Genomic DNA, 26,625 nt, shown 5'->3' with positions numbered 1-26,625 from the left:
GTTTTTCAACTACCTACTATGTGAAAAATCAAAGGAAGATTGGTAAATACAGAACAAAGCTGGATTGTCCTGTAGTTTAAGTTGAGCTAACTTAAATTTCTTCTTTGAACAGATAGGGTATATATAAATGCACAGAGTATATATAAGCTCTCTGAGCACAGAAACAAATCTCACATCTGACGACTAGAGGTCACTCTCCTCACCATCTTGGTTTTGGTGGGTTTTAGCTAGCTTCTTTACTGCAGCCTGTTTTATCAGCAAGGTCTTTATGACATGTATCTTGTGCTGACCTCCTGTCTTATCCTGTGACTTAGAATGCCTAACCTCCTGGGAATGCAGTCCAATAGGTCTCAGTCTCATTTTACCCAGCCCCTGTTGAAGATGGAGTTGCTCTGGTTCAAACAGCTCTGACAATAACAATTAGAACCCCATGTGAAGTAGATTTTTCTGGATGAAACTTGTTTAGAGAAGTTCCATTGTAAACAAAGCCACATAGCATCACACTTTTTACCCAAGTTTTTACTATACTGCAGCCTTTTGTGTACGTTTTGAGAACATCCAAGACATAAACCTGACCAGAGAAGAAGGGAGATTGTATCCAAGAATAATATGGATTTAGATTTGCTGGTCAGAATGGAGCCAGACATTCAGTTTGAGTATGGTTGATGATAGGTTTTTGAGATGGTAAGTAACAAGGCAATTTTGAGGAGTTCACCCTCTCTACTCTTCTGGAACCTCATCAGGACACTGAGGGAGAAAAAAAGGTAAAATCTTTGGCTGCTTTTCTAGTTTTTTCCTCTACTTTGCATAATAAGTTTGTAAGATGTTTTCCTCTGCTCTATTTTACCCATCCCCGTAGCTTTGGTTCACACTGACATTGCATTTCCTGTTGCTAAAAGCCTGTTATTCCTGGCTTCATTTGGTTGTTGGCCTTAGAGAAGGTACAGGGTAGCCCAGCTGGAGTATGACCTGGGTTCTGGACTTTCTTCAATTCCGTAGACTGAGTGTGTGGCCTCCTGCTGGTAGCTACTATGGAGAACAACACTAGCTTTGATTTATTTGAAAGTGATGTATTTGATTTAAAACTTTGTAGTGTAACTTAGCTTGTCCCATTCTAGTGTGTGTGTTATTTCATTCTGCGGGAAAAAAATAGATGCAAAGGTTTGTTATTGTAGCCCCACCCCCTTAAATTTGTCTATACAGTCTTCTGAAGCACACTGCCCTTTTAGTTCTCTTCTTGGTATTGATGCTGTCACTATTAACCACTTATTATTGCCTAACACAACAGTCCCTTACGCTCAAGATGCTAGTATTTTGATGAATATAAGGTGCCACCGTATATACCAGTAAAAATTAAAGAGCAATACAGACTGGAATGCAACGAAGCGCCCAAATATGTGGCTCAGGGGTAAGGGTCACCAGCCTTTCCACATAAGCCGATGTGGCAGAGAAAAGCAATGACTGTGTATCCTGGCAGAGCCCCTTGTCCCTCCCTCCCACACGTACACACCTTTATCTCAGAGACACTGGGTTCTTTTCCCCAAACTTCTTTGACCCTTATGCCAACTACGTGCGTCTGAAAGCCCAAGAAGGGAAAATGGGGGAGGGGGCGTGTCGCCTGCTTCCACGGGTTTACGTCCCTGGAAGGCTGGGGGAGGCGCTGGATGAGCTTCCCCAGTCCGGCCGCAGCCGACCTAGGTCCCAGTCCTGCCCTTTGCTCTTCTGCTTTTCACTGATTCCTGAGGCTCTGGAGGGTGGGCGTGAGGGTAGCCCTGGCTGAGGCTCGGAGGTCCTCCCGGGCTGTTCAGAGGGCCCCAAGCGGTAGCCACGTTCTGATACTGGCTAGAAGCCAGGGGAGGGAGCTTGGGGTAAGGGGAGGGCCCTGAGGGAGGGGTCAGACGCTTTAGGAAAGAGTTAATGCGAAGAGGGGGAGGGGATAGGACGAAGAAACCGAAGGGAAAGCTCAGGTAAGAAAAGAACGGAGGAGGGAAGCCTGGTGGGGAGAAGGGAGCCCGCAGGATCAGGGGTCAGAGTTAGGGGGCTTCCCTCCTGGTGCACCCTCATCTCAGGGCCGCCAACTTCCAGCTGCAGCGGCGACTTTCAGTTTCATTTCCACGGACCCTCCTGCCTGGGCCGCAGCCGCCGCCGCGATGCCCAGTAAGTTCAGCTGCCGGCAGCTCCGGGAGGCGGGCCAGTGTTTCGAGAGTTTCCTGGTCGTTCGGGGACTGGACATGGAGACAGATCGCGAGCGGCTGCGGACCATTTATAACCGCGACTTCAAGATCAGGTACGGGCCGGCCCACTCCCGGCCCCGAATCGCGGGCCCAGCTTGCTGCCACGACCCCCGCGCGGGGGCCACCTTTCCCGCCCCGGGGCGCAAGAGACGCAGCTCCCCCAGCGGCTCAGGCCAGTCCCGGGGCGGCGCAGATCTCCCCTCCCGCGCCTCGCCCACGCCCCACCAGCGCCGCCCGGAGCCCGCCCGTTCTGCCCGAGCTGGGCCCCTGCGCCAAGTCCCCGCGGAGAGCCTCCCGCGCTGCCCGCGCCCCCGGAGGCCGGAACCCGGGGCCGGGATCTGGGTCCCGCGTCCACGCGCCGCTCGCGGGGGCTGAGGGACAGCGCTCGCGGTGGGGGAGGGGAGCCTCCAGAGGGGGCCCAGGCATCGCGGGAGCGCGGGTTAGAGGCTGCCTGTTAGGGGCTGCGAGCCCGGGCGCGGGCTTTACGGGGACCTCTGCCACCTTGTTGAGGCGCTGCTGCCTCGGGGGTCCGCTATCTGGGAGAACTGAAGAGGCCCAGGGTAGAAGGGAGAAGCTCAGGAAGCTCTGGAAAGAAGAAAAGGGCACAAACTACGTACGTACCAAACCTCCATTAGCACCTGTGGCTTCTCCATGGAGACCCAGGGGCAGGGCCAGCCTTCTGGAGGCTCCCTTTCACCCTGTGGCTGAAGGCTGTTTGGTCTCCTTTTCCTGTTACCACCCAAGTGAAAATCAAAGAGTCTTCTGTCACACCACAGAATTGTGCTTCAAAAACACGTTTATCAACAGGCTGCTGCCTTGCGTGGAAAAGCAAGAAGCAGTTTAACAAGGGTAAACGTAAAGACTTGTACAAATAAACATAATGTAGTGGGAATCTGGGCTTAATAACAGACCTCCCGAAAAAGACCTTGGGTTTTAACAGACCAGAGGGCCAGTATGGGTGAGATATGGCTGCTAAAACAGCTGAAGTCTAAGATTGAGCTAATAGAAGTGTGATTTGAGGTGGGGGGAAAGGGTAGAGACTCTCCATTTTGGTGAAATCGTGTCTGGAATATCGTTTTCACTAATGGATATCACATTTGTAGAGGGATATTAACAGGCTTCAACAACATCTGAGAAGGGGCAAAGATGATGAGGCCCTGTTTTATGTCACCATGCTGGACACTATGGGGACTCTTAAGATGAAAAACACACAATCCCAGAGGAGCATCAGAGGCTATGATATGCATGCAATATACATGTACACAATATAGGATAGTACATGGTAAAATGGAGGATTATACTAGGGATGGTGAAAGAAAAATGCTGGAGGAAAGAGCGAGCATTTGCATCACATGGTATCAACACTTTAGGTATGTGAATTCACCCATATCCACAGAGTACAACATGGCTGTGAAGCAAGTCACCTACTTCTTTTGGCTCTGTTAAGGAAAAAGTAATTGGTTAAAACAGTAAGGAAGACTTGACTCAAGGCTAGGGTAAGAGGGTATTGCAATAGAAAAGAGAGTTGGAGCTCAATTCTGAATACAGCAAAAACAGCGGGGGATTTATGACCAATGAACAGAGTAAGGGGATCAATATATAGAAAATTACTAAGAGGAGCCATAAACAGTGGGAGGATTTTTGCTCACCTGACCTAACAAGATTCTTGTTAAAGGCAGACCAAGGACTTGGACATCAAAGGCGAGAATGAGGAACTTGATCAGATATCAAGCGTGGTCATGCATCAAGGGTGAGGAGTCTCACTAAAATGACTTCAGTATTCTTGCTAAAACTGAACTAGGTGGGCCTAAGACTGAAGGGTTTGGGGAGGCAAGGTCAAGGGCTAGTCAAAAAGAGGGCTCAGGGGAGCCTAACAAAAGTTTGATCAAGGAGAGTCTTTGTCAGCTGTAAACCGAAGGTACATAGTATGTTTTAGTACTGGGGAAAAACTGGTTGTGTTGGATTGCATACAGAAAGCCAGATATACTGTATATTGTGGGTGAATGTAGGCATTTTCAAAAGTAGTTTTTACTGTATGCACTTGTGTTTATGCAGATAAGATGCCACTCCTCTGTAATCATTAGGGGGTGTGATGGAGAAGATGGCATTGACTTTAGTCTTGAAAGAGATAAAATTTTAGTACATGGAGGAGGAGGAAAGGCCTTCTATGTGGGTTCATATTCTATCCTGAGACCCAGTGAAAGAAACTGAGAAATATTTGCCTCAAAAATAGAAAAATCAGACAGTACAAGGTAATTATCCTTGACTATTTTGGAGTGTTATAATGGATAAGATTGCACTCCTGTGTCACTCCGGAAGACAGAAGTGGGTTTCATCAACTATCCCCACTCTGTACCCTCATCATGTTGGGGAAATGTATGTTCAGATTAAAGAACTTGCCTACACATCCTTTAAAGCCAGGCTGGAATGCTGTGAAGTCAACCTTCATTTCCCAGTAGGAATTACTTGCTTTTTCTCTGGGCTCTCATGGCTTATTCTTTATACCTTGGGTACAGCCTGGTATTATGGTCACGTTACACTCTGCTTTATGGCACGTGGTCATCTCCTCCTGGTACCAAATCAGTGTAATATGCCAAAGCCAGTATAATATGCTAGCCACGCAAATGCTAGATCCTCTACCTTTAGTCAGGTTTATATGGGTCTGCAGTCCCCAGCATAGAGCTTTGTATGTAGTAGATACTCAATAAATGCTTGCAGAATCTAATTGAACTAGCAACTAGAGTTAACTAACAAGAGAATGGGCCATATAGCAGGGGGTACAGCAAGTCACACTCTAGGAATTCTAGGAGATTCCTACAGTGGGAGGGGATAGGTCTCTCCAGCTAGGTTATTTTATGATGTTATAAAGTACTCTGCTCTGAACTCTTGCCTTTTCCCACCTACCTTTATTCATTTAGCAAATATATTTAATGAGGCTCTACTATGTGCCTGTGCCTTGGTCCTTGCCTCCAAAGAATATAATCTAGTAAAGAGCAGCAGATATGTGTAGACAAACAAATGCAGTACAGTAGTATAGGTGCTAGTAACGGTGTTTAGATAGCCCTGCCATTTAGTGGTTGCATTTAACTTTGAACAACTCTCTAAATCTTCCATTTCCCCAACTGTAAGAGTATGTAAAATAATACCTTTCTCTCGGAGTTGTGAGAGACCAAAATGAGTTGTCCTAGGCAAAGCATTTGTGTGGCTAGCATATTACACTGGCTTTGTAAGTGGTACCCCTCATTAGTGCGATGATGATTAGGAGTCCGTTGTATGGGGTAAGGACTGATGTCACGAAAGGTTTCTGAGAGAAGATGATTCTTGCTTTGGATAGGAGACTCATTCTTCTACAAGTACTGGCTGAGTGCCTCCTATGAATGGCAAAGCAAAAGTGAGTTGCTAGAAATAATACAAAAGGAACCCAACTGACTAAGGAAGGAGGCAGCAGTTAGATAATTACTTAATTACGGTTGTGATGAGTGCTTGTACGGAAAAGTCCAGTATGCATTGAGAGTATATAATTTGGAGATCTGACCTAGTCTAGCAACCTAGACTAGATCAAGAAACCTAGGCAGAGGTTTCTTGGGGAAAGTGATATTTGAGCAGAATCTTGAAGGATTAATGGGACTTAGAAGACGTAAAGGGCAAGGGGAGAGTGTACAGGCAGAAGGAACAGCACCTTCAAAGGCTTGGGATGACCTCAGAAGAACAGGAGGCCAGCAGGGCCCTGGGTAGGCATTGTGAGGTGTTTTGTTGTCTTTAATCTTAACGGAAATAGGAAAACACAGAAAATTTCAAAGTAAGAGACGGACATAATCAGATTTAGAAAGATCATTCTGGCTTCTGGCGTGGAGAGTGGCTTGGTGGTTGGACCTCTACCCACAGTAAAAAACACATTTTACTTTGGGACCTGGTATACACAACCTTCACAAAACAATGCCTGCCCTTGAAACAATACATAGTTTCACTCCCTGCTCTCTGATATTTTTTATTCTGTTTTATTTCAATTTTATAAAAACCCTGGCTTTGACCCGCTAATCAGAGTTGGAATCCACAGTCTATAGATGATGAAACTAGATGTCTCTTTAAGATCACTTCCAAATCTGATCATATGTTCTAAAATACCTTTCCTCTAGCTTTTGGCTTTTCCTGAACTGGGTCTAAAAAGATTAGCCATTGTTCACCCAACAAACAACAGGGGCAGCATAAGGCAGGGAAGTGCAGGCTAAGGATGTCCACAGTGCAGAAGTCTGCAGACGGGCACAGTGATACAAGTAGTTGGGAATGGCTGAAATAAGGATGGATTGACAAGAGGCCAAGTGTGGGTGAGGATGTGTACCTCAATTTCTTTTTCTCTAAAATGGGATGGTAATAATTACTACCTCAAAGGGTTGTTTTGAGGATTGAATGAGATAATGCATTCAGGAAACGTTTTCTGTTGATGTTATTGTATTTGCATTATCGTTGTTACTATGGAGGATCTTGGAAGGTGCCATATTAAAGACTTAATTTTGTGGACTATGAAGTTGTAAATTGAGGGAACAAGATCAGATTTGTGTTTGACGACAATTCTGCAGATATAGGCGGTGGCCTAGGGTAGGGGTATGAAGCCAGAGGTAGGGAGAACAGTTAATTGGGACCTAGAAAATTGAGCAAGGGGTATGATCAGGCAGCTCACAGAAAAAATATAAATGACTAATAAAAGAAGGAAAGATCCTTGACTATATTGGTGATCAGAGAAATGCACAGTTAAAAAAGATACCATTTTTTGTAATCAAATGGTCAAAAATTTAAAACATTGAAAATTTCTGATGTTAGAGCCTTGGGAAAAGGGCATTTTCTAACTCTTGTTAGTGAGAACATAAATTTGTACAACTTGTTTAAAGGACAATTTGGCAGAACTTATCAAAGTTGTAAAGGTTCATTCTCTTTGACCCAGGAGGTTCTGCTTTAAGGAATTTATCCCATTAGACTTGCCTACAAGTACAAGGGTTTGTGTGCAAGGATAGTTATTGTAACATTTGGAGTAGCCAGAAATTTCAGGCAGCTTGTCTATCACTAGAGAAAAAAACACACCATGATGCATTCATACATGCTGTCTTTTGTAGCCATTCAAAAGGTCATGGTGGCTCTATAAAGCATTGTTACGGGAGAAGATCCATGGTGGTGAAAACGCCTGCTGCAGAATAGTATGTGTAGCATGTATCATCTCATTATTGTGTTTTATATGCATAGAAAAAAGACAGGAAAAACATACATCGAATAGTGGGTTTAATTAATTGCTCCTAATCAAGCAAGTAGTTGGGAGCAAGGGAATTAAGGGCTTTAATGTCTTATGTTAGATACTTGTTTAAATGTTTTAAAAATACTTTTGGTGACCACCTTTTCATTTATCTCTTTTTTTTTTTTTTTAATCTCTCTCTGTCACTTAGGCTGGAGTGCAGTGGCACAATCTCAGCACACTGCAACCTCCACCTCTCGGGTTCAAGCAATTCTCCTGCCTCAGCCTCCCAAGTAGCTGGGATTACAGGCGTGAACCACCATGCCTGGCTAATTTTTGTATTTTTAGTAGAGTCGGGGTTTCACCATATTGGTCAGGCTGGTCTTGAATTCCTAACCTCAGGTGATCCACCGCCTTGGCCTCCCAAAGTGCTGGGATTACAGGTGTGAGCTACTGCGCTAGGTTCATTTATCTCTTTTTGCAGGCATGCTTATATCACACCTACATAAGTTTACACACGTGGGATCATTATCACATATCATTTTTATTGTGGACCCCTCCCCTTATGGGCATCCCACCTCCATTTCCACATTCCGCCCTATACTCAGGTAACTCTTGATATCAATCAGGGTTTTTTTTTAGTCATTGTTTTATTGAAAAAGAATCATGTTTGGCCGGGCTCAGTGGCTCAAACCTGTAATCCCAGCACTTTGGGAGGCCAAAGCGAGTGGATCACCTGAGGTCAGGAGTTTGAGACCAGCCTGGCCAACATGGCGAAACCCTGTCTCTACTAAAAAATACAAAAAATTAGCTGGGCGTGGTTGTGGGCGCCTGTAATCCCAGCTACTCGGGAGGCTGAGACAGGAGAATCGCTTGAACCCGGGAAGTGGAAATTGCAGTGAGCCAAGATGGTGCCATTGCACACCAGCCTGGGCGACAGACCAAGACTCTGTCAAAAGAATCATGTTCCTACTCTCTCAACTGCATGATGGGAATCACTCGTAGGCATCTGGCATAGACCTCTAATGCATTGTTGGGATTTTTTCCCCAATATTATACTATAATAAATTTTAAACATAAAGAAAAGTTGAAATGATTCTACAGTGAACATCCACATACCCTTACCTAGATTTCTTTTAACATTTTACACATATCTGCCCATAGATCCATCCCTCTATTCCTTTAGCAAGTCATCTTAATTTTCCTGATGCATTTCAAAATAAGTTACAGACATCAGTGCACTTCACTCCAACAAATTATTATTAATTATTTAGCGTGATTATTATCAGCTAGAGTTCAAAATTTATGTTATGTTTGCCTAGAAATGAAAAAAAATTGTTTATGGATTTGTTTGTTTTTTTTTTTTAGATAGTTTTGCTCTTGTTACCCAGGCTGGAGTGCAATGGCGCAGTCTTGGCTCACTGCAACCTCCGCCTCTGGGATTCAAGCAATTCTCCTGCCTCAGCCTCCCAAGTAGCTGGGACTACAGGCATGTGCCACCATGCCCAGCTAATTTTTTGTATTTAGTAGAGACAGGGTTTCACCATGTTGGCCAGGCTGGTCTTGAACTCCTGACCTCAGATGATCCATCCGCCTTGGCCTCCCAAAGTGCTGGGATTACAGGCATGAGCCACCGTGCCCAGCCAGGAACATTTTATACAAGTCATTTTGTGGACTTACATTTTAATTTCTCTTGGGGATGTAACTAGGAGTGGAGTTTTTGAGTCAGGATAGGCATATGTTTAGTTTTACAAGGAACTATTAGACCTTTTCCCGAAGTGCTTAAACCATTTTACAGACCAACAAACAATGCATGAGAGTTTTGGTTGTTCTATTTTTTATTTTTTTGAGGCAGAATCTCATTCTATCAGGATGGAGTGCAGTGGCACAATTGTGGCAGACTGCAGCCTCAAGGGCCCAGCTAATTTCTTAATTTTTTTGTAGAAACAGGCTCTTACTATGTTTCCCAGGATGGTCTTGAACTTCTCAGTTCAAGTGATCCTCCTACCTCAGCCTTCCAAAGTGCTAGGATTACAGGCATGACCCCCTGTGTCTGGCCTGGTTGTTCCGTATCCTTACCAGTATTTCGTATTGTGAGCCTTTTAAATGTTAGCCATTTGAGTGGGTGTGGTATATCTTTTCAATGGCTGCATAATATCCCATGGTATGAGTGCTTACAATGTGTTCACCTTTCACTCTGTTGATGGGCATTTGTTTAATTTTCAATTCTTGACCACTGTGAGTGACTCTGCAGTAAGTATTCTTGCACATATGTCTTTATACATTGGTACTTTTCTTCCCATGGGACACATTCCAGGAACAGGGTTACTGGGTTTTGTGGGGTTTTGTTTTATCTTTTAAATTTAAATTTTGTTTTATTTTATTTTTTGAGTCAGGGTCTTGCTTTGTTGCCCAGGCTGGAGTGCAGTTCTGCAATCATAGCTCTCTGTAACCTCAAAGTCCTGGGCTCAAGCAGTCCTCCCACCTCAGCCTCCTGAGTAGCTGGGACTACAGGGGCGTGCCACCACACCTGGCTAATTTTTTAAAAAAATTTTTTGTAGAGACAGGGACCTGCTATGTTTCTCAGGCTGATATCAAACTGCTGGGCTCAAGTGATCCCCCCACCTCAGCCTCCCAAAGTGCTAGGATTAGAGGCGTGAGCCATGTCCAGTCCCTGGGATTTTTTTTTTTTTTTTTTTTTGAGACAGAGTTTGGTTCTTGTTGCCCAGGCTGGAGTGCAATGGCACCATCTTGGCTCACTGCAACCTCCGCCTCCCGGGTTCAAGCGATTCTCCTGCCTCAGCCTCCTGAGTAGCTGGGATTACAGGCACCCGCCACCATGCCCAGCTAATTTTTTCTATTTTTAGTAGAGATGGGTTTCTCCATGTAGGTCAGGCTGGTCTCAAACTCCCGACCTCAGGTGATCCGCCTGCCTCAGCCTCCCAAAATGCTGGGATTACAGGTGTGAGCCACCACGCCTGGACAGTCCCTGGGTTTTAAAGGATACCTGTATTTTAAATATTTGTAGATGTTGCCAGATTGTTTTCTCAAAAGATGGCAATACCTGACTCTTCTACCAGCAATTTATGAGTTCACTTTTCAACATACCCATTATAGCAATATATGCTAGAACTATGTTCATTTTTGTCAGTCTAATGTGAATAAAATAATATCTCATTTATACTTTAATTTGCATTTCTCTACATTTGGAGCAGTTTTTCATACTCTTTTGGCCATCTGGATCTGTTTTTTTAATTGAATATTCAATTTTTCTGTTGAATTGTTCATCTTGTCAATTTGTAAGAAAATTTATGTATTATAAAAATTAGCCCTTTGCCTGTCATCTGCATTATGAGTATTTATCTGTTGAATGTGTTTATATTACCTTTTGCTAGAGAAAATATTTTTTAGTAGTCAGAAATGTTTGTTTTCTTTTTTAGAGACAGGGTTACCCAAGCTCTGTTAACCAAGCTGGAGCGCAGTGGCGTGATCACAGCTCACTGCAGCCTTGACCTCCTGGGCTCAAGTGATCCTTCTGCCTCAGCCTCCTAAGTAGCTGGGACTACAGGTGTGCACCACCACGCCTGGCTTTTTTTTTTTTTTTTTTCACTGTTGCCCAGGCTGGTCTCAAACTCCTGGGTTCAAGCAGTCCTCCCACCTCAGCTTCCCAAAGTGTTGGGATTACAGGCATGAGCCACCACACTTGACCTAGTTTTATTTTATAGCTGCTGGTTCCCAGCCTTGGTTAGAAAGTTTTTCTTAGAAATATAGGGGATTACGGCCGGTCACGGTGGCTTACACCTGTAATCCCAGCACTTTGGGAGGCCGAGGCGGGCAGATCATGAGGTCAAGACATTGAGACCATCCTGGCTAACATGGTGAAACCCTGTCTCTACTAAAAATACAAAAATTAGCTGGGTGTGGTGGCGTGCACCTGTAGTCCCAGCTACTCAGGAGGCTGAGGCAGGAGACTCGCTTGAACCCGGGAGGCAGAGGTTGCAGTGAGCCGAGATCGCGCCGCTGTACTCCAGCCTGGCGATAGAGCAAGATCCTGCCTCAAAAAATAAAATAAAATAAAATAAATATAGAGGATTACATGTATAATACAAGGATTGGGGCTTTTTTCTGACAAGAATACAAGTTTGTGATTTTTTAAAAATAATTTTTCTATGACTGTCAACTAAACCAGTGTTAGGTGAATTTGGGTAGTGGTAAGAGACATAGAGAATAATTTGAGAAATATTTACGGATAGCATCTGCAGTAGAATTTGGAAAATTTACAGAGATGAGTTCTGTCTGCCCTTGTGCCATGCAGGTTTCCAAAAATAGGAGGTTTCATGTTAAAATTTTGACTTTGTCTTTTCTTGAAAGTCAGATCTGGCCATCTGGGGCCTGCATTCCCTACTGGCCCCGTTCGGAGATGAGCAGTTACCCGCTTCAGACAGGGCATGCACTTCCCAGTTTGTTCAGTCCCCACAAAGCCCTCTTTCTGCCCAGCATTGATCTGGGATCCTGGAGCCACTTTTCTTGGAGTTTGCACTGTTGTTTTCTTAGCACTGTGAGGGATATACATGCAGTATTCTTACACTAGTGACTCTCAAAAATGGACTGAACAGGTGTCTGAAAGGGCTGCAAGGATCAAGATACCTGTGAAGCATAGCTGCTGTAGGCATTAGCTTGTGCCTCGATCCATGGGACTGTGATGGACTCTAAGAAGCCCTTGTGAAAGTTACCGATGATCTCCTGATTTCAGTCCCTGTATTACTGGACCCCTCAGCAGCTTTTGATCCTGATACGTGATTTTGAGACTTTGCTGATTCTCCTTTCTCCCTTGAGGGTTTCTTGTTTTCCCTTCCTCGCCGGGTTGTCCTAGTAGCTGCTCTCAACTACTCACACTCCCTGGGGAGATTCCTACACTTCCTTGATTATAACCACTACCTGAGGACTCCCTAATACTAGGCCGGAACCTTGACTTTGGCCTGAGTTCTCAGCTTCTGACTCGTGGAGCTGATTGCCTCTGGACCACAGGAATCTCAAACGCATCATATCCAAATCCAAATGTCATGGTCAGTCCCTCCAACCCCTCCTCCTCTTGTCTTACATCCTATCTCAGAGATAGTCCTAGAAGCCAGGCCATTGATTTGGGGACCCTAGACTCCTCCCTCTTCCCAGCTTTCATTCCCCCTTCTGTCAGTCACCAAATTTCTGCTAATTTTACATTCTAAGTATTAGCAAATCTTGCCGCTCTCCTTCTGTCTCTACCCACTGCCTTGCTGAGGCCTTTGTTATCTTTTAACTGGACAATTGCAAGGGCCTTCTTCTAACTGGTCTCCCTGCCTACAGTCTTGCCTCCAGCAAATCCATCCTCCAATCCTGATGCCAGAGTGATCTGAAATGCAAATATGATCTTGCCACTCCCCTGCTTAAAACCCACCAACCGCAGTGGTTCTGTAACCACAGTGTAGCCTCTGACGTGGGCTGAAAGTAAGTTGTTACTACTCCTACTACTACTGCTACTATTAGTACTACTATTTCTACTAATATAAATACTAATAATAGTAGCTAACATTTACTGAGCATTTTCTATTATGCTTTTGAATGATTTATTACCTTTTTAAAACAAATCATAGCCAATTCAATGTTTTCCAAATTTTACTGGTCTCATTTGCTTGGGGTGAAGGAGAGGGGCAGAGTTACAGGCAGGCGGCACCTGAAAAATATTCATAACCATAAATGATCTTACCACATACCCTAGTGAGTGACCATGATGATTTAGCCTTAAGAGTTAAATAGGGATTACCATAGTCCTCATAAACAAAGATTTGCTTTTTAAGGGAGGGTGTCAGTCATCTAGATCTTGAATATGTCCCTGAAGTATGTGGCACGTGGGAATGTCCTCAGGCTCCTGGGTATCAGTAGAGCGGGGAAAAGGACTGCAGACATTCAGAGTCAAGTCCAGGCTTGGCCTGTTGTGCAAAACTGTCCATGATCTGGTCCCTGCCCACCTCTGCTCCTCCTGCCACTCCCTTCCTTGTGCATTTCACTCTAGCACAGTGAAACTGTATGTGATACTAATCATGGCTCACCCTCACTGAGGTCTCCTATGTGCCAAGCACTGGGCTAAGTGGTTCTCTGCCGTGTCAAAATCTCATGTAAACCTCACAGCAACCCTACGAGGTAAGTCTCGCTTTCTTCCAATTTTACAGAGGAGGAAAGTGAGGCTCTGAGAGGTGAGGTCACCTGAGCTGACCTGGCTAGAGTTGTCAAGTGGGCAGCCCCCCTCCGCCCCTCCCAGCACATGCTCTTGCATACCTCTCACATCTGCTCACGCTTCGCGCTCCCTCTTGTGCCCAGGTAATGCCCACCCATCCTCAGGACTCAGTTCTTATGCTGCCTCCTGGGAAGGCCTTCATGGACACCTCCTCTGCCCCCAGACTGGGCTCAGTGTCCCTCTGTGGCACTGAGCCCCTCTGTGGCTGATGAGCTGCCCTCTAAGCACCACGCTGGAATCTATGTGTTCAGTCTGTGTGCTCCTCGAGGCAAGCGCTGAGTTTCTAGCATCTTTGAACCCCCAGCATCCAGCACAGTGTCTGGCACATAACAGGCCTCCGTAAGTGTTTGTTGAATTGACTGAACTGAACTCCAGGCACTGAGCCTTGAGGTTATTGTCCTTCTGACCAGTTTTCCCTGTCTTCACCTTCTCTAGGCACAAAGCCAGGCTATTTGATCTCTGGAGAAGGATCCTTTCCCTTCCTGCTTGGGTTCCACCTGCACCCTATGACTTCGGGTGGAAACTGCTGTCTGATCAGCCACCTTGCCCACACACTTGGACATCTGTACTGTCTCTGATCCCTTCTCTCCTCACCAACAGGCTGGACCCCACTGATCCACCCCTCTGAATCAAATCATTCCGCTTCCCCTTAGCCTCAGCTCTTTCTTCTGGGTTGTTTGTATTTTCTTTTCTGTCCCAAACAGTTTCCCCCACAAAAAGAACTTTATGTCTTTTTCTGTCTTCCCTCAGTCCTTCCAGTCAGCAGCCTGTGATTGGGCTTTTCCCCTCAGAAACGAACAATCCAGAACCCACTGTTAAAACAACTGTATTTTGCCTTGGGAAGTCCCATTGCCTTCCCTGAAAACATTAAACATTCCTCCGATCCCCAGCCTGAGTCTCTCTGTCTCTGGGCCCCATCCTGTTGCACAGCAGGGCTGGTGTGTCCAGCACAGAGTGACCCTCCAATGCCCTTCCCCACCCGCCGCCCTGCCTCCCACGAGCCCTGCCTTCCCTCACTTCCCAGTCTCCTCTGCTTCTGGCAGCTTTGGGACCCCCGCCCCTGGCTTCTCCTCCATGCTGTATGGAATGAAGATTGCAAATCTGGCCTACGTCACCAAGACTCGGGTCAGGTTCTTCAGACTCGACCGCTGGGCCGACGTGCGGTTCCCAGAAAAGAGGAGAATGAAGCTGGGGTCAGATATCAGCAAACACCACAAGTCACTGCTAGCCAAGATCTTTTATGACAGGTGTGTGTGTGTGTTGTGTGTTGTGTGTACGGGGAGGCCTGCAGGGTGTGAGGGAAGGGGGCTGTCTGTGTGAGGAAAAAGTGGGTTACACAAGTGGGAATAAGTCACCCTCCTTCAGGGAATGGGGGAAGGGCAGGGAACTGGTCTGCTGGGAGGGGGTGAGTTTCCTAAGCACAGCTGGCACTTTGCCTGCCTCCCAAGCCTAAAGCTTTCCCCAGGGTAACTCCCCAGTCAGACCGCTCCCACCCCAGCCCCCGCTTGACTCCCCTTCTCCCCAGGGCTGAGTATCTTCATGGGAAACATGGTGTGGATGTGGAAGTCCAGGGGCCCCATGAAGCCCGAGATGGGCAGCTCCTTATCCGCCTGGATTTGAACCGCAAAGAGGTGCTGACCCTGAGGCTTCGGAATGGTGGAACCCAGTCTGTTACCCTCACTCACCTCTTCCCACTCTGCCGGACACCCCAGTTTGCTTTCTACAATGAATACCAGGAGTTGCCCTGTCCACTGGGCCCCGGTGAGTGAGTTTCCAAAGGAAAGAGCTGGTGGACAGGGGCTTATCCCAGGCAGTACTCATGCTTTGGGAAGCACACTGTCACTGTCCATGGGACTCTTGCCTTGGGATGGGGCTTCCTGGGGGAGTGTCAGGGATAAGGATATGGGTGGGAGGGTCCCTACCCTACCCTACCCCCATTCACTCATCCATCCTCCTCCAGGTGAATGCTATGAACTCCATGTCCATTGTAAGACCAGCTTTGTGGGCTACTTCCCAGCCACAGTGCTCTGGGAGCTGCTGGGACCTGGGGAGTCAGGTTCAGAAGGAGCCGGCACATTCTACATTGCCCGCTTCTTGGCTGCCGTCGCCCACAGCCCCCTGGCTGCACAGCTGAAGCCCATGACTCCCTTCAAGCGGAGCCGGATCACTGGAAACCCTGTGGTGACCAATCGGATAGAGGAAGGAGAGAGACCTGACCGGTAACTCCTCCCTCCAACTCAGCCCTGGCTGGGCTCCTATCTCAACCACATGGGCTAGGGCTTTGGGAGGAGCACAGAGCTGGGAGCCAGAGCCCTTTTCCTGCAGGCTCTTCACTTATCTGGGTCTCAGAGAATTTTTCTGTCAAGGAAGAAAGTTGCAGATGAACTGCAGATCTGAGGACAGAGTGAAAACAGTTTTAGGCATTGTCCCTGTGTGATGGATTATCAGGCAGATCATTGTAGACATCTCTGTTTTGTTTTGTTTTTTGTTTTTGTTTTGAGATGGAGTCTTGCTGTCGCCCAGGCTAGAGTGCAGTGGTGTGATCTCAGCTCACTGCAACCTCCGCCTCCTGGGCTCAAGCAGTTCTCCTGCCTCAGCCTCCTGAGTAGCTGGGATTACAGGCACCCACTACGACACCCGGCTAATTTTTGTAAAGTAGAGATGGGGTTTCACCATGTTGGCCAGGCCGGTCTCGAACTCCTGACCTCAAGTGATCTGCCAGCCTTGGCCTCCCAAAATGCTGGGATTATAGGGGTGAGCCACCGTGCCCAGCCAACATCTCTGTTTTTTTAAACAGCTTTATTGAGATAATTAACATACCATATGATTCACCCATTTAAATTACACAATTCAGTAATTTTTTTAGTATATTCACAAATATGTGACACCATCACCACCATCGGTTTTAGAACATTTCATTATCCCAAAAAGCTATCACCCTTTTATCCTCCACCACTTTGTTCAGCCCTAAGAAACTGCTCATCTACTTCCTGTCTCCGTAGATTTCTCTGTACTGGATACTTCATATGGATGGAAGCGTAGGATATGTGTAGACATCTCTTTTTGTTTTTGCTAGATGTTCACAAAATACTGAGTTATAAAAGCAAACTAGCCGGGTGTGGTGGCTCACACCTGTAATCCCAGCATTTTGGGAGGCTGAGACGGGCAGATCACTTGAGGTCAAGAGTTTGAGATCAGCCTGGCCAACATGGTGAAATCCCATTTCTACTAAAATACAAAAAAATTAGCCGGGTGTGGTGGCGCATGCCTGTAGTCCCAGCTACTCTACTCAGGAGCTGAGGCAGGAGAATCGCTTGAACCTGGGAGGTGGTGGTTGCAGTGAGCTGAGATCACGCCATTGCACTCCAGCCTGGGCAACAGAGTGGGACTCAAAAAAGAAAAAAAGCAAACTATGTAATAGGACCTTCACAGACCACTGTGCTCTTTTTGTTGACTATATATGTATAACAGAAATTTACAGGGAAAAAGGTCTGGTAGTTAACATTGGTTATTCCTGGATGGTAAGAATGATATTTACTTATTACCTATTACTTGATTTTTTTCTCTAATGAACATTTATTACTTATATAATAGTTTTAAAGGTTTCCAAGTATCGCATGTTCCGAAAATGAGAATAGTCCAACCTTGGAGCGAGGCTGCTGACTTCCTTTCAGCAGTAGGATTGCAGGAGGGCTTTGTGCATCCACCCCAGAGGGGCGTTCTCAGAGTCTTGGAGGGTGAGGGGTTTTCTGTGTTTTCTTCCCTCGATTCTCCAGCGCTAAGGGCTATGACCTGGAGTTAAGTATGGCGCTGGGGACATACTACCCACCTCCGCGCCTCAGGCAGCTGCTCCCTATGCTTCTTCAAGGAACAAGTATCTTCACTGCCCCTAAGGAGATCGCAGAGATCAAGTAAGTACCACCCCTCTGCACCCCACACTCTCCCCTGTCTTTTCCCTACTGGCTTCTTTGCATTGCCCTGGCACCTCCATCCTCAGCCTCCCAGGCTGTATTCATTCATTCCCTTACTGAGCACGCACCATACACCAAGCACCATTCAAGGTGAACCAGTCAAATGAAGGCCTGGCTCATTTTAATGGGGGACAATGAGCATTTTTGTTACAATTTCATGGAGTGATGAGTGCTATGAAGAACTAAACAGGTCAGGTGTAAGTGGCTCATGCCTGTAATCTCAGCACTTTGGGAGGCCGAGGCAGGTGGATCATTTAAGCCCAAGAGTTCAAGACCAGCTTGGGGCAACATAGTGAGATCCTGTCTCTACAAAAAAACCTTTTAATTAGCCAAGTGTGGTGGCACATGTCTGTAGTCCCAGCTACTTGTGAGGCTGAGATGGGAGAATTCCTTGAGCCCAGGAGGTCGAGGACAGTGAGTGAGCCCAGATCATGCCACTGCACTCCAGCATGGGTGACAGAGCAAGATCTTGTCTGTAAAAAAGAAGAAGAGAACTATAGTGAAACTAAAGCAGGGTTAGGGAATGGGCTGGTCAGTCCTGGCCTGTTTGAGGTAGCGACGTTTGAATGAGGTGAGGTGGGAGTCACGAGAGGATCGGGGGAGAATGTTCTGGCCATAAGAGCCACCATGCAATTGCAAGTCGGGTGAGGTGGGGGCAGGCGCATCCAAGGAAGCAGGAGCCAAGGCTTCCTTCTTCAGGGCCTCTGACTCTCATCCACTTCTGTATCCCTCTAGTCTTCTCTGCTTTTCGACGCTTAGTTCCAGAGCTTCAGGTGGGAGGTGGTGGATACTCCTGGGCATGGGGGTTGTCTGGCCCATCCCGTTCCTGCCCCCACTCACCCCTCCCAACCATCATTTCCAGGGCCCAGCTGGAGACAGCCCTGAAGTGGAGGAACTATGAGGTGAAGCTGCGGCTGCTGCTGCACCTGGAGGAGCTGCAGATGGAGCATGATATCCGGCACTATGACCTGGAGTCGGTGCCCATGACCTGGGACCCTGTGGACCAGAACCCCAGGCTGCTCACCCTGGAGGTCAGGGCTCAGATTGAGTGTGAGGAGGGTGGGCTCAAGCCAGCCAAGCTAGAGGCTGTGGGCAGAACTATTCCTGACAGCAGGGCAGAACAAGAGGAAGGTTGAAGTGGTTCCCAGGGCTCTGCAAGAAGCAGGGTGGGCATCCTGTGCCCAATGACGTGTTGGAGCAGGGGAATGGGGAAGATCTGGCTTCTAGTCCAGGCTTTGCTACCACCTTAGGTAAGTTCCTGGCTTTCTCTAAGCCTTAGTTCCCTTATCTGAAATGCACAGAGCTGGACTGGATAATTCTTAGAGCTCTTTCTAGCTCTTGGATTTTGAATGTGCATATAAGCCCAAAATTACACACAAGAATGGATTTCTACACACAATTGCAGGTGGGAATTGGAGGGTGAGTTTGGTCAAGGAAAGATTACTGCAGGAAGTGAGTTTTGAACAAGTTTTTTGTTGTTGTTTTTGTTTTGAGACAGGGTCTCACCCTGGTGCTCAGGCTGGAGTGCAATGGCATGATCTTGGCTCACTTTAATCCCCGCCTCCCGGGCTCAAGTGATCCTCCCAAGTAGCTGGGACCACAGACATGCCCCACTACGCCCGGCTAATTTTTGTATTTTTTGTAGAGATGGGGTTTTGCCACATTGGCCAGGCTGGTCTCACAACACCTGGACTCAAGTGATCTGCCTGCCTCAGCCTCCCAAATTGCTGGGATTATAGGCGTGAGCCACCATGCCTGGTCCGTTTTTTGTTTTTTTATAATTATTTTTTTAGCAACCCGATTAACTGATGAACAGGATTTTTACAGGCAGAGCAGGAACTGAGCTGGCCAAGAGGGCAGCTGCACTGGAGGCTCCGGGTTCCTGGGCTCGGCATCTCTGGGCAGCTTCGGAGGATTTGTCTTCTTCCTCTTCCCCTGACTCGTGCTGGTATGAAAGGAAAGAGGGGTGCAGGGACAGCATAACTCCCTGAGTCTTAGGTTAGAAGGCCAGTCTCAGTCCTTGTCCCTTAAAGGTCTGGGGAACCTGGGGGCTGGGCCCTTCAGCGTCCATCCCTGGGACAGAAGCTTGCTTGTGTTCATACCCCATAGGTTCCTGGAGTGACTGAGAGCCGCCCCTCAGTGCTACGGGGCGACCACCTGTTTGCCCTTTTGTCCTCGGAGACACACCAGGAGGACCCCATCACATATAAGGGCTTTGTGCACAAGGTGGAATTGGACCGTGTCAAGCTGAGCTTTTCTATGAGGTGGGTGTTGGGGGAACCCTGAGCTTCTGGAAGGGTCTACAGACTTCTGACCCCAGGGGAGGAGAAGTGTTTCTCCCTGAGATAAATGAGACCCCAGGGGCAGAGCAGGAGACTTTTCCTCAGGGGTACCCTGAGATGCTACGGCAGCTTCCCCTTCTAGAGAACTTGCATTGAGGTCTTGGAAAGAGGGGTTGGGACATTGGTTGGTGGAGAAAGTTCTGGCCCTTTATTGCCCACCTCCCCTGCCCCAACAAACTCTTACCCCCTCTCTCTGCCCAAAGCCTCCTGAGCCGCTTTGTGGATGGGCTGACCTTCAAGGTGAACTTTACCTTCAACCGCCAGCCGCTGCGAGTCCAGCACCGTGCCCTGGAGCTGACGGGGCGCTGGCTGCTGTGGCCCATGCTCTTTCCTGTGGCACCTCGGGACGTCCCGCTGCTGCCCTCAGATGTGAAACTCAAGTGAGACTGTGGGCAGGGAGCCTCTGGAGCCACTTGGAGTGTGGGCACAGGGGATGGAGTCAGGGAGGCCTCTGGGTCACTGGATGACTTGAAGTTCACATTCCTGGTCCCTCTGCCAGGCTGTACGACCGGAGTCTGGAGTCAAACCCAGAGCAGCTGCAGGCCATGAGGCACATTGTTATGGGCACCACCCGTCCAGCCCCCTACATCATCTTTGGTCCTCCAGGCACCGGCAAGACCGTCACATTAGTGGAGGCTATTAAGCAGGTGGGGTCTGAGCACAAACCTGGGGCCTGCACTCTGACTCCCCCAGCACCAAGCAGTTGTCCCCAGATTCTAGTTCCCTCCCATTCCTGAAATGCTCCTGCTTCTGAGCAGCCATCAGAAAGAGAGGCAGGGGCCGGGTGCAGTGGCTCATGCCTGTAATCTCAGCACTTGGGGAAGACTAGTCCAAGGAGTTCAAGACCAGCCTGGGCAATATTGCAAGACCCTATGTCTACAAAAAATATGAAAAATAGCTGGGCACTTGAGGCTGCAGTGCGATCGTGCCACTGCACTCCATCCTGGGTGACAGAGTGAGACTCTGTCTCAAAAAAAGGGGTGGGGATTGGGGAAGTAGGAAGTAAGGGTAAATGTGGCCGTGGAGCACTGTTGTACGGGTGGAGCACTGTTGTACGGGTAGGGCACTGCATGACTCTTGGAGTCACCATTCACATTTTAGTCGTCATAGACTTGCCCTGCCCCAGCCTGGGTACGGCTGAGTCTCAGGAACCTGCCTCCCACACTGCGCTTATCTGCATCTCAGGTGGTGAAGCACTTGCCCAAAGCCCACATCCTGGCCTGCGCTCCATCCAACTCAGGGGCTGACCTCCTCTGTCAAAGGCTCCGGGTCCACCTTCCTAGCTCCATCTACCGCCTCCTGGCCCCCAGCAGGGACATCCGCATGGTACCTGAGGACATCAAGGTACTAGGGAAGTGCAGAGGGCTAAAGAATGGCAAATGCCGGGGAGGCTCTCAGGGCAGACACTGAGGCGAGGAAGCTAGGAGACCTGGATTCTGATACTTCTATGTGACCTTGGGTTGGTCAGGACCCCTCCCTGGGCCTCAATTTGTCTGTAAGTGAGGGGGGTGGATAAAACGTTTGGGGGGCTGGGTACAGTGGCTCACACTTGTAATCCCAGCACTTTGGGGGGCGAGGCAGATGGATTACCTGAGGTCAGGAGTTTGAGACCAGCCTGGCCAACATGGCAAAATCCCGTCTCTACTAAAAATACAAAAAAATCAGCTGAGTATGGTGGCTCGTGCCTGTAGCCCCAGCTACTCGGGAGGCTGAGGCATGAGAATTGCTTGAACCCAGGCGGCAGAGGTTGCAGTGGGCCAAGATCACACCACGGCACTCCAGCCTGGGCGACAGAGCGAGACTCCGTCTCAATAAAAAAAAATAAAAATAATTGTTTGGGGGGCCCACAGCCAGAATCACGGTGGGAATGAGTGGAGCCAAGCTGATTCCTCTGGTCCCTTCACAATCCACAGCCCTGCTGCAACTGGGACGCAAAGAAGGGGGAGTACGTATTTCCCGCCAAGAAGAAGCTGCAGGAATACCGAGTCTTAATTACCACCCTCATCACTGCTGGCAGGTGGGGAGTGTGTGTGGGTGTGTCTCTGAATCGTAAGTGTAATTAAAGGGGCAACGGACTGGGGAAAGGGGGAAGAATGGTTTCCGGGGTGGGGTGGCGGGTGGTGAGGAGCCAGCCTGGGAAAGCATTCAGGTTTGGTAGTTGGGTGCCTGGATATGACCCCTGCCTGGCCTGACACCTCCCAGGTTGGTCTCGGCCCAGTTTCCCATTGATCACTTCACACACATCTTCATCGATGAGGCTGGCCACTGCATGGAGCCTGAGAGTCTGGTAGCTATAGCAGGTGAGGGACTCAGGTGGGGCTGCAGGTATACACCCTGTGTGGGTCAGAGAGGTTGCACCACTTACCTTTCTTCCCACACCTCTTCTGCTTCCCAGGGCTGATGGAAGTAAAGGAAACAGGCGATCCAGGGGGGCAGCTGGTGCTGGCAGGAGACCCTCGGCAGCTGGGGCCTGTACTGCGTTCCCCACTGACCCAGAAGCATGGACTGGGATACTCACTGCTGGAGCGGCTGCTCACCTACAACTCCCTGTACAAGAAGGGCCCTGATGGCTATGACCCCCAGTTCATAACCAAGCTGCTCCGCAACTACAGGTATTCCCATGCCCTTGCCTCCCCTGCCATCTCCTATACCTTCACGTCCTGCATGCAGCCCCTGCTGGAGTCTGGCTTGCAGTCCTGTTGCTCAGAGGTTGTGTGATGCAGAAAGACTAAACCGGAAGGTAGGAGGTTTTTCTAGCCCCAGCACTGCTGCTTGTTGTCTGCGTGACTTAGCCAGTGGTTTCACACTACACCAGTCAGCTTATCTGCATCTTAGGGGGTGGTCAGTGGTTCCTAGAGGCTAGGGTGTGTCTGGTACCAGTCCCAGATGAAGTTTTCAGGCAATCCAAGGAGAGATAAGAAAAATAGGGAGGAAGCCAGGCACAGTGGCTCATGGCTGTAATCCCAGCACTTTGGGAGGCCAAGGTAGGTCAGGCTCCCACCCCTGATCACTTGAGGTCAGGAGTTTGAGACCAGCCTGTCCAACATGGTGAAACCCCATCTCTACTAAAAATACAAAAATTAGCCAGGCATAGTGACAGGCACCTGTAATTCCAGTTACTTGGGAGGCTGAGGCACGATAATCTCTTGTACCCGGGAGGCAGAGGTTGCAGTGAACTGAGATCGCGCTACTGCAGTCTAGCCCGGGTGACAGAGCGAGACTCCATCTCAAAAAAAGAAAAAAAAAAAGAAAGAAAAATAGGGAAGATACAGTTTTTTCATAAACCTATTATTCAAATTAAAGAGCTGTATACTTTTAGTGAAAGAGTTCAGCCATCTAAAATGCTTAGATGAGTTTTATGCTGTCACTACGAGCTCAATAAATGTTATTGTGTCATCACTACTTATATTTTTTGATTTAACACATGGTCTCATCAAATAACACGATAGTCAAGGAGAATTTGGTTTCGTACTGTCCTTGGTAAATTTGAAACCTGAAAATGGGCCCCTAATTTTTAGTTTTAAATGTCATGGGTCTGTGGAGTCCCTGGACTAGATGCTCTCTGGAACCATATTTGGTTCTGCTTTCTGTGGTTTGCAGTGCCTGGCAGCAGATATTACGGATGAGTGTCCTGCTATCCAGGGAGCCAGGGGGTAGCAGGCTAATGTGTGTGGGCCCAGAGTGGGTAGAGCGGAGTCCCTGTAGGGCAGAGGGAGTCTGACCCTTGGTCTTGCTTTTCCTCCTCCGGCCTCCCAGGTCTCATCCCACCATCCTGGACATTCCTAACCAGCTCTATTACGAAGGGGAGCTGCAGGCCTGTGCTGATGTCGTGGATCGAGAACGCTTCTGCCGCTGGGCAGGCCTACCTCGACAGGTGAGGCTGAGCAGGGCAGGCCCCACCCCTGTACCCTGACTTCCCTCCCACTGAAGGTGCAGCCCCTCCCTTTGTCACCTTGGCCTAGGATCTCTTACTCTCTGGAAGGGTTTGGAAAGGAAGGGAATAGAGGGAGGGTGGTTTGGCTGACGGTTTCCCCGACCCCATGTCCAGGGCTTTCCCATCATCTTTCACGGCGTAATGGGCAAAGATGAGCGTGAAGGCAACAGCCCATCCTTCTTCAACCCTGAAGAGGCTGCCACAGTGACTTCTTACCTGAAGCTGCTCCTGGCCCCCTCCTCCAAGAAGGGCAAAGCCCGCCTGAGCCCTCGAAGCGTGGGAGTCATCTCCCCGTACCGGAAACAGGTCAGGTCCTCAGTTACCAGCAAGGGTGGGGCCCCTCCCCGGATGGTACCTCCTTAATATCCAGACCACTAGGCAGAGGCTCCGGGAGCTTAGGCCTCTGCTGGCTCCATATCTCAGAAGAGCACCGAGGTCAGCTGCCGCCTCCCTTTGTTCCCCAGCTCCCTGGCCTCCTGCCAGGCTCCCTCTTGCATTAGGTTAATGGCACGAGAGAAAGGCACCTGTCCCCTCCTTCCAGGTGGAGAAAATCCGTTACTGCATCACCAAACTTGACAGGGAGCTTCGAGGACTGGATGACATCAAGGACTTGAAGGTGACACGCTGTTCCACTTGCCCACTTCCGTGTGCCCCCACTTGCTCACTTCCAGAGACTTCCTCAAACTTCGACTCCAGTCCAGCCCACGTCCCCGTTCCACCCCTGCTGCCTTGAATAGAGCTCGACCTCTCCCCAAGCCTCTCACTCCTGGAGATTCCAACTTAAGGGTCTGGGATGGGATCAGGAAGCCTGCATGTTTAACAAACACCTCCTGTCATTCCTAGACTCAGGCAGGTTTGAGGCCTCTGCCCTAAGGATAAAGTCCAAATTCCGTGGCCTGTCATGTGATGCTGCCACCCCCACCCCCAGTAGCCTCTCTCTCTTAAGGTTCTGGTCTCAACACTGGCTGCAGATAACAATCACCTGGAGAGCTTTTAATACCCCTGTGCCAGGGCCCCGCCCACCAGCTCATACAGCTATGGGGCAGAGCCAGGGCACTGGTAGTTTTTACAGCTTCTCAGGTGATTGTAATGTGCAGCCAGGGTTGAAAACACTGCTCTAAGACTTAGAGGCCTCTCTCTTGGAAATTCTGATCGGGGGTCTGGGTTAGGGCCCAGGGTTGTATATTCTTAACAGATACTTAGTGATTATTTTCAGGAAAGTTTGAAAGTCACTGCTCTGAGTTCCCGTGTTTTTTGCAATGCTGTTTTCTTTCCTTAGAACACTTTGCAGGCCCCAGCCCTTAGCAGGATTCACCCTTCAGGTTTCAGCTTCCACAGCCTACCTCCCGTCCCCTTTCCCTGGGCTGTGTCACAGCACTGGTTCACTCCACTGATCTACAATTGCCCAGTGACCTCTCTGTACCCTCCTTGGAAGGCAAGCTCCCTGGGGTAGGGCACCCCTTTGACACCCCTGGCTGGTCTCAGGCCCTGCCTCTTTCCCCACTAGGTGGGTTCAGTGGAAGAATTCCAAGGCCAAGAACGAAGCGTCATCCTCATCTCCACCGTGCGAAGCAGTCAGAGCTTTGTGCAGCTGGATCTGGACTTTAATCTGGGTTTCCTTAAGAACCCCAAGGTTTGAGGGCTAGTCGGGGTGGCAGGAATTCTTCCATCCTCGGGGCTCTTCCCTCCCATGACCACACCACTTCTTCCTTCCAGAGGTTCAATGTAGCTGTGACCCGGGCCAAGGCCCTGCTCATCATCGTGGGGAACCCCCTTCTCCTGGGCCATGACCCTGACTGGAAAGTGTGAGCATTCCCACCCCGTTCTCCCTCTTAGTGGCCACAGCCCCTGCCTGGGGCAGGTGGATCTTTTTTAAGCGCTTGCTTATCGCTCAGTTAATCCTCAGATGTGTCCATTTTCACAGCCTCCCTATTGTATTTATAAGTTAAATGACATCCAGAGGTTGAGCAAGTACAGCTCAGATGGGACAGGACCGTGGCTTAGCCTCCAGTCTCTGCTGGCACTCCTCTGTACCCCACAGATTCCTGGAGTTCTGTAAAGAAAACGGAGGGTATACCGGGTGTCCCTTCCCTGCCAAACTGGACCTGCAACAGGGACAGAATTTACTGCAAGGTCTGAGCAAGCTCAGCCCCTCTACCTCAGGTATGGCTGGGCCAGGGTGGGCCAGGTTGGGGACAGTGCCAGAGGAGGTGGTAAGGAAGACAAAGTGTACTTTCTTTCTTTCCAGGGCCCCATAGTCATGACTACCTCCCCCAGGAGCGGGAGGGTGAAGGGGGCCTGTCTCTGCAAGTGGAGCCAGAGTGGAGGAATGAGCTCTGAAGACACAGCACCCAGCCTTCTCGCACCAGCCAAGCCTTAACTGCCTGCGTGACCCTGAACCAGAACCCAGCTGAGCTGCCCCTCCAAGGGACAGGAAGGCTGGGGGAGGGAGTTTACAACCCAAGCCATTCCACCCCCTCCCCTGCTGGGGAGAATGACACATCAAGCTGCTAACAATTGGGGGAAAGGGGAGGAAGAAAACTCTGAAAACAAAATCTTGTTCTATGCAAAAGCCTTGATAATGTCTCCTCTGCCTGGCCCCAGCTTCCTGAGCCCCTAAGCTGACCCAGTAGGGAAGGGTGGGACTTAGCC

At 48.7% G+C, this 26,625-nt stretch overlaps 1 protein-coding gene across 7 annotated transcripts; it reads left to right on the top strand.

Moving 5' to 3' along the window:
* Positions 1-1,660: 1,660 nt before the first annotated feature.
* On the top strand, positions 1,661-26,545 carry MOV10 (Mov10 RNA helicase). 7 transcript variants are annotated; one of them, XM_054465841.1, is made up of 21 exons: positions 1,661-1,967; positions 2,086-2,287; positions 14,770-14,973; positions 15,252-15,487; positions 15,687-15,945; positions 17,503-17,637; positions 18,560-18,728; positions 19,807-19,961; positions 20,243-20,419; positions 20,539-20,686; positions 21,225-21,383; positions 21,953-22,056; positions 22,242-22,339; positions 22,435-22,651; positions 23,796-23,913; positions 24,088-24,279; positions 24,515-24,589; positions 25,481-25,606; positions 25,690-25,778; positions 26,015-26,136; positions 26,222-26,545. In XM_054465841.1, the coding sequence occupies exons 2-21, from the start codon at positions 2,151-2,153 to the stop codon at positions 26,311-26,313; spliced, it is 3,012 nt and encodes a 1,003-aa protein (XP_054321816.1). In that variant the 5' UTR covers positions 1,661-1,967; positions 2,086-2,150; the 3' UTR covers positions 26,314-26,545. The 7 variants fall into 7 exon arrangements, with proteins under 7 accessions (XP_054321816.1, XP_054321832.1, XP_063508023.1 ...); XM_054465857.1 differs by having other exon boundaries at positions 1,678-1,967; positions 2,070-2,287; XM_063651953.1 differs by having other exon boundaries at positions 1,709-1,967; positions 2,092-2,287.
* The last annotated feature ends 80 nt before the right edge of the window (positions 26,546-26,625 follow it).

This window comes from Pongo pygmaeus, chromosome 1, assembly GCF_028885625.2.
Source record: "Pongo pygmaeus isolate AG05252 chromosome 1, NHGRI_mPonPyg2-v2.0_pri, whole genome shotgun sequence".
Lineage (NCBI taxonomy): Eukaryota > Metazoa > Chordata > Mammalia > Primates > Hominidae > Pongo > Pongo pygmaeus.
This window is presented reverse-complemented; position numbering and strand designations above follow the sequence as displayed.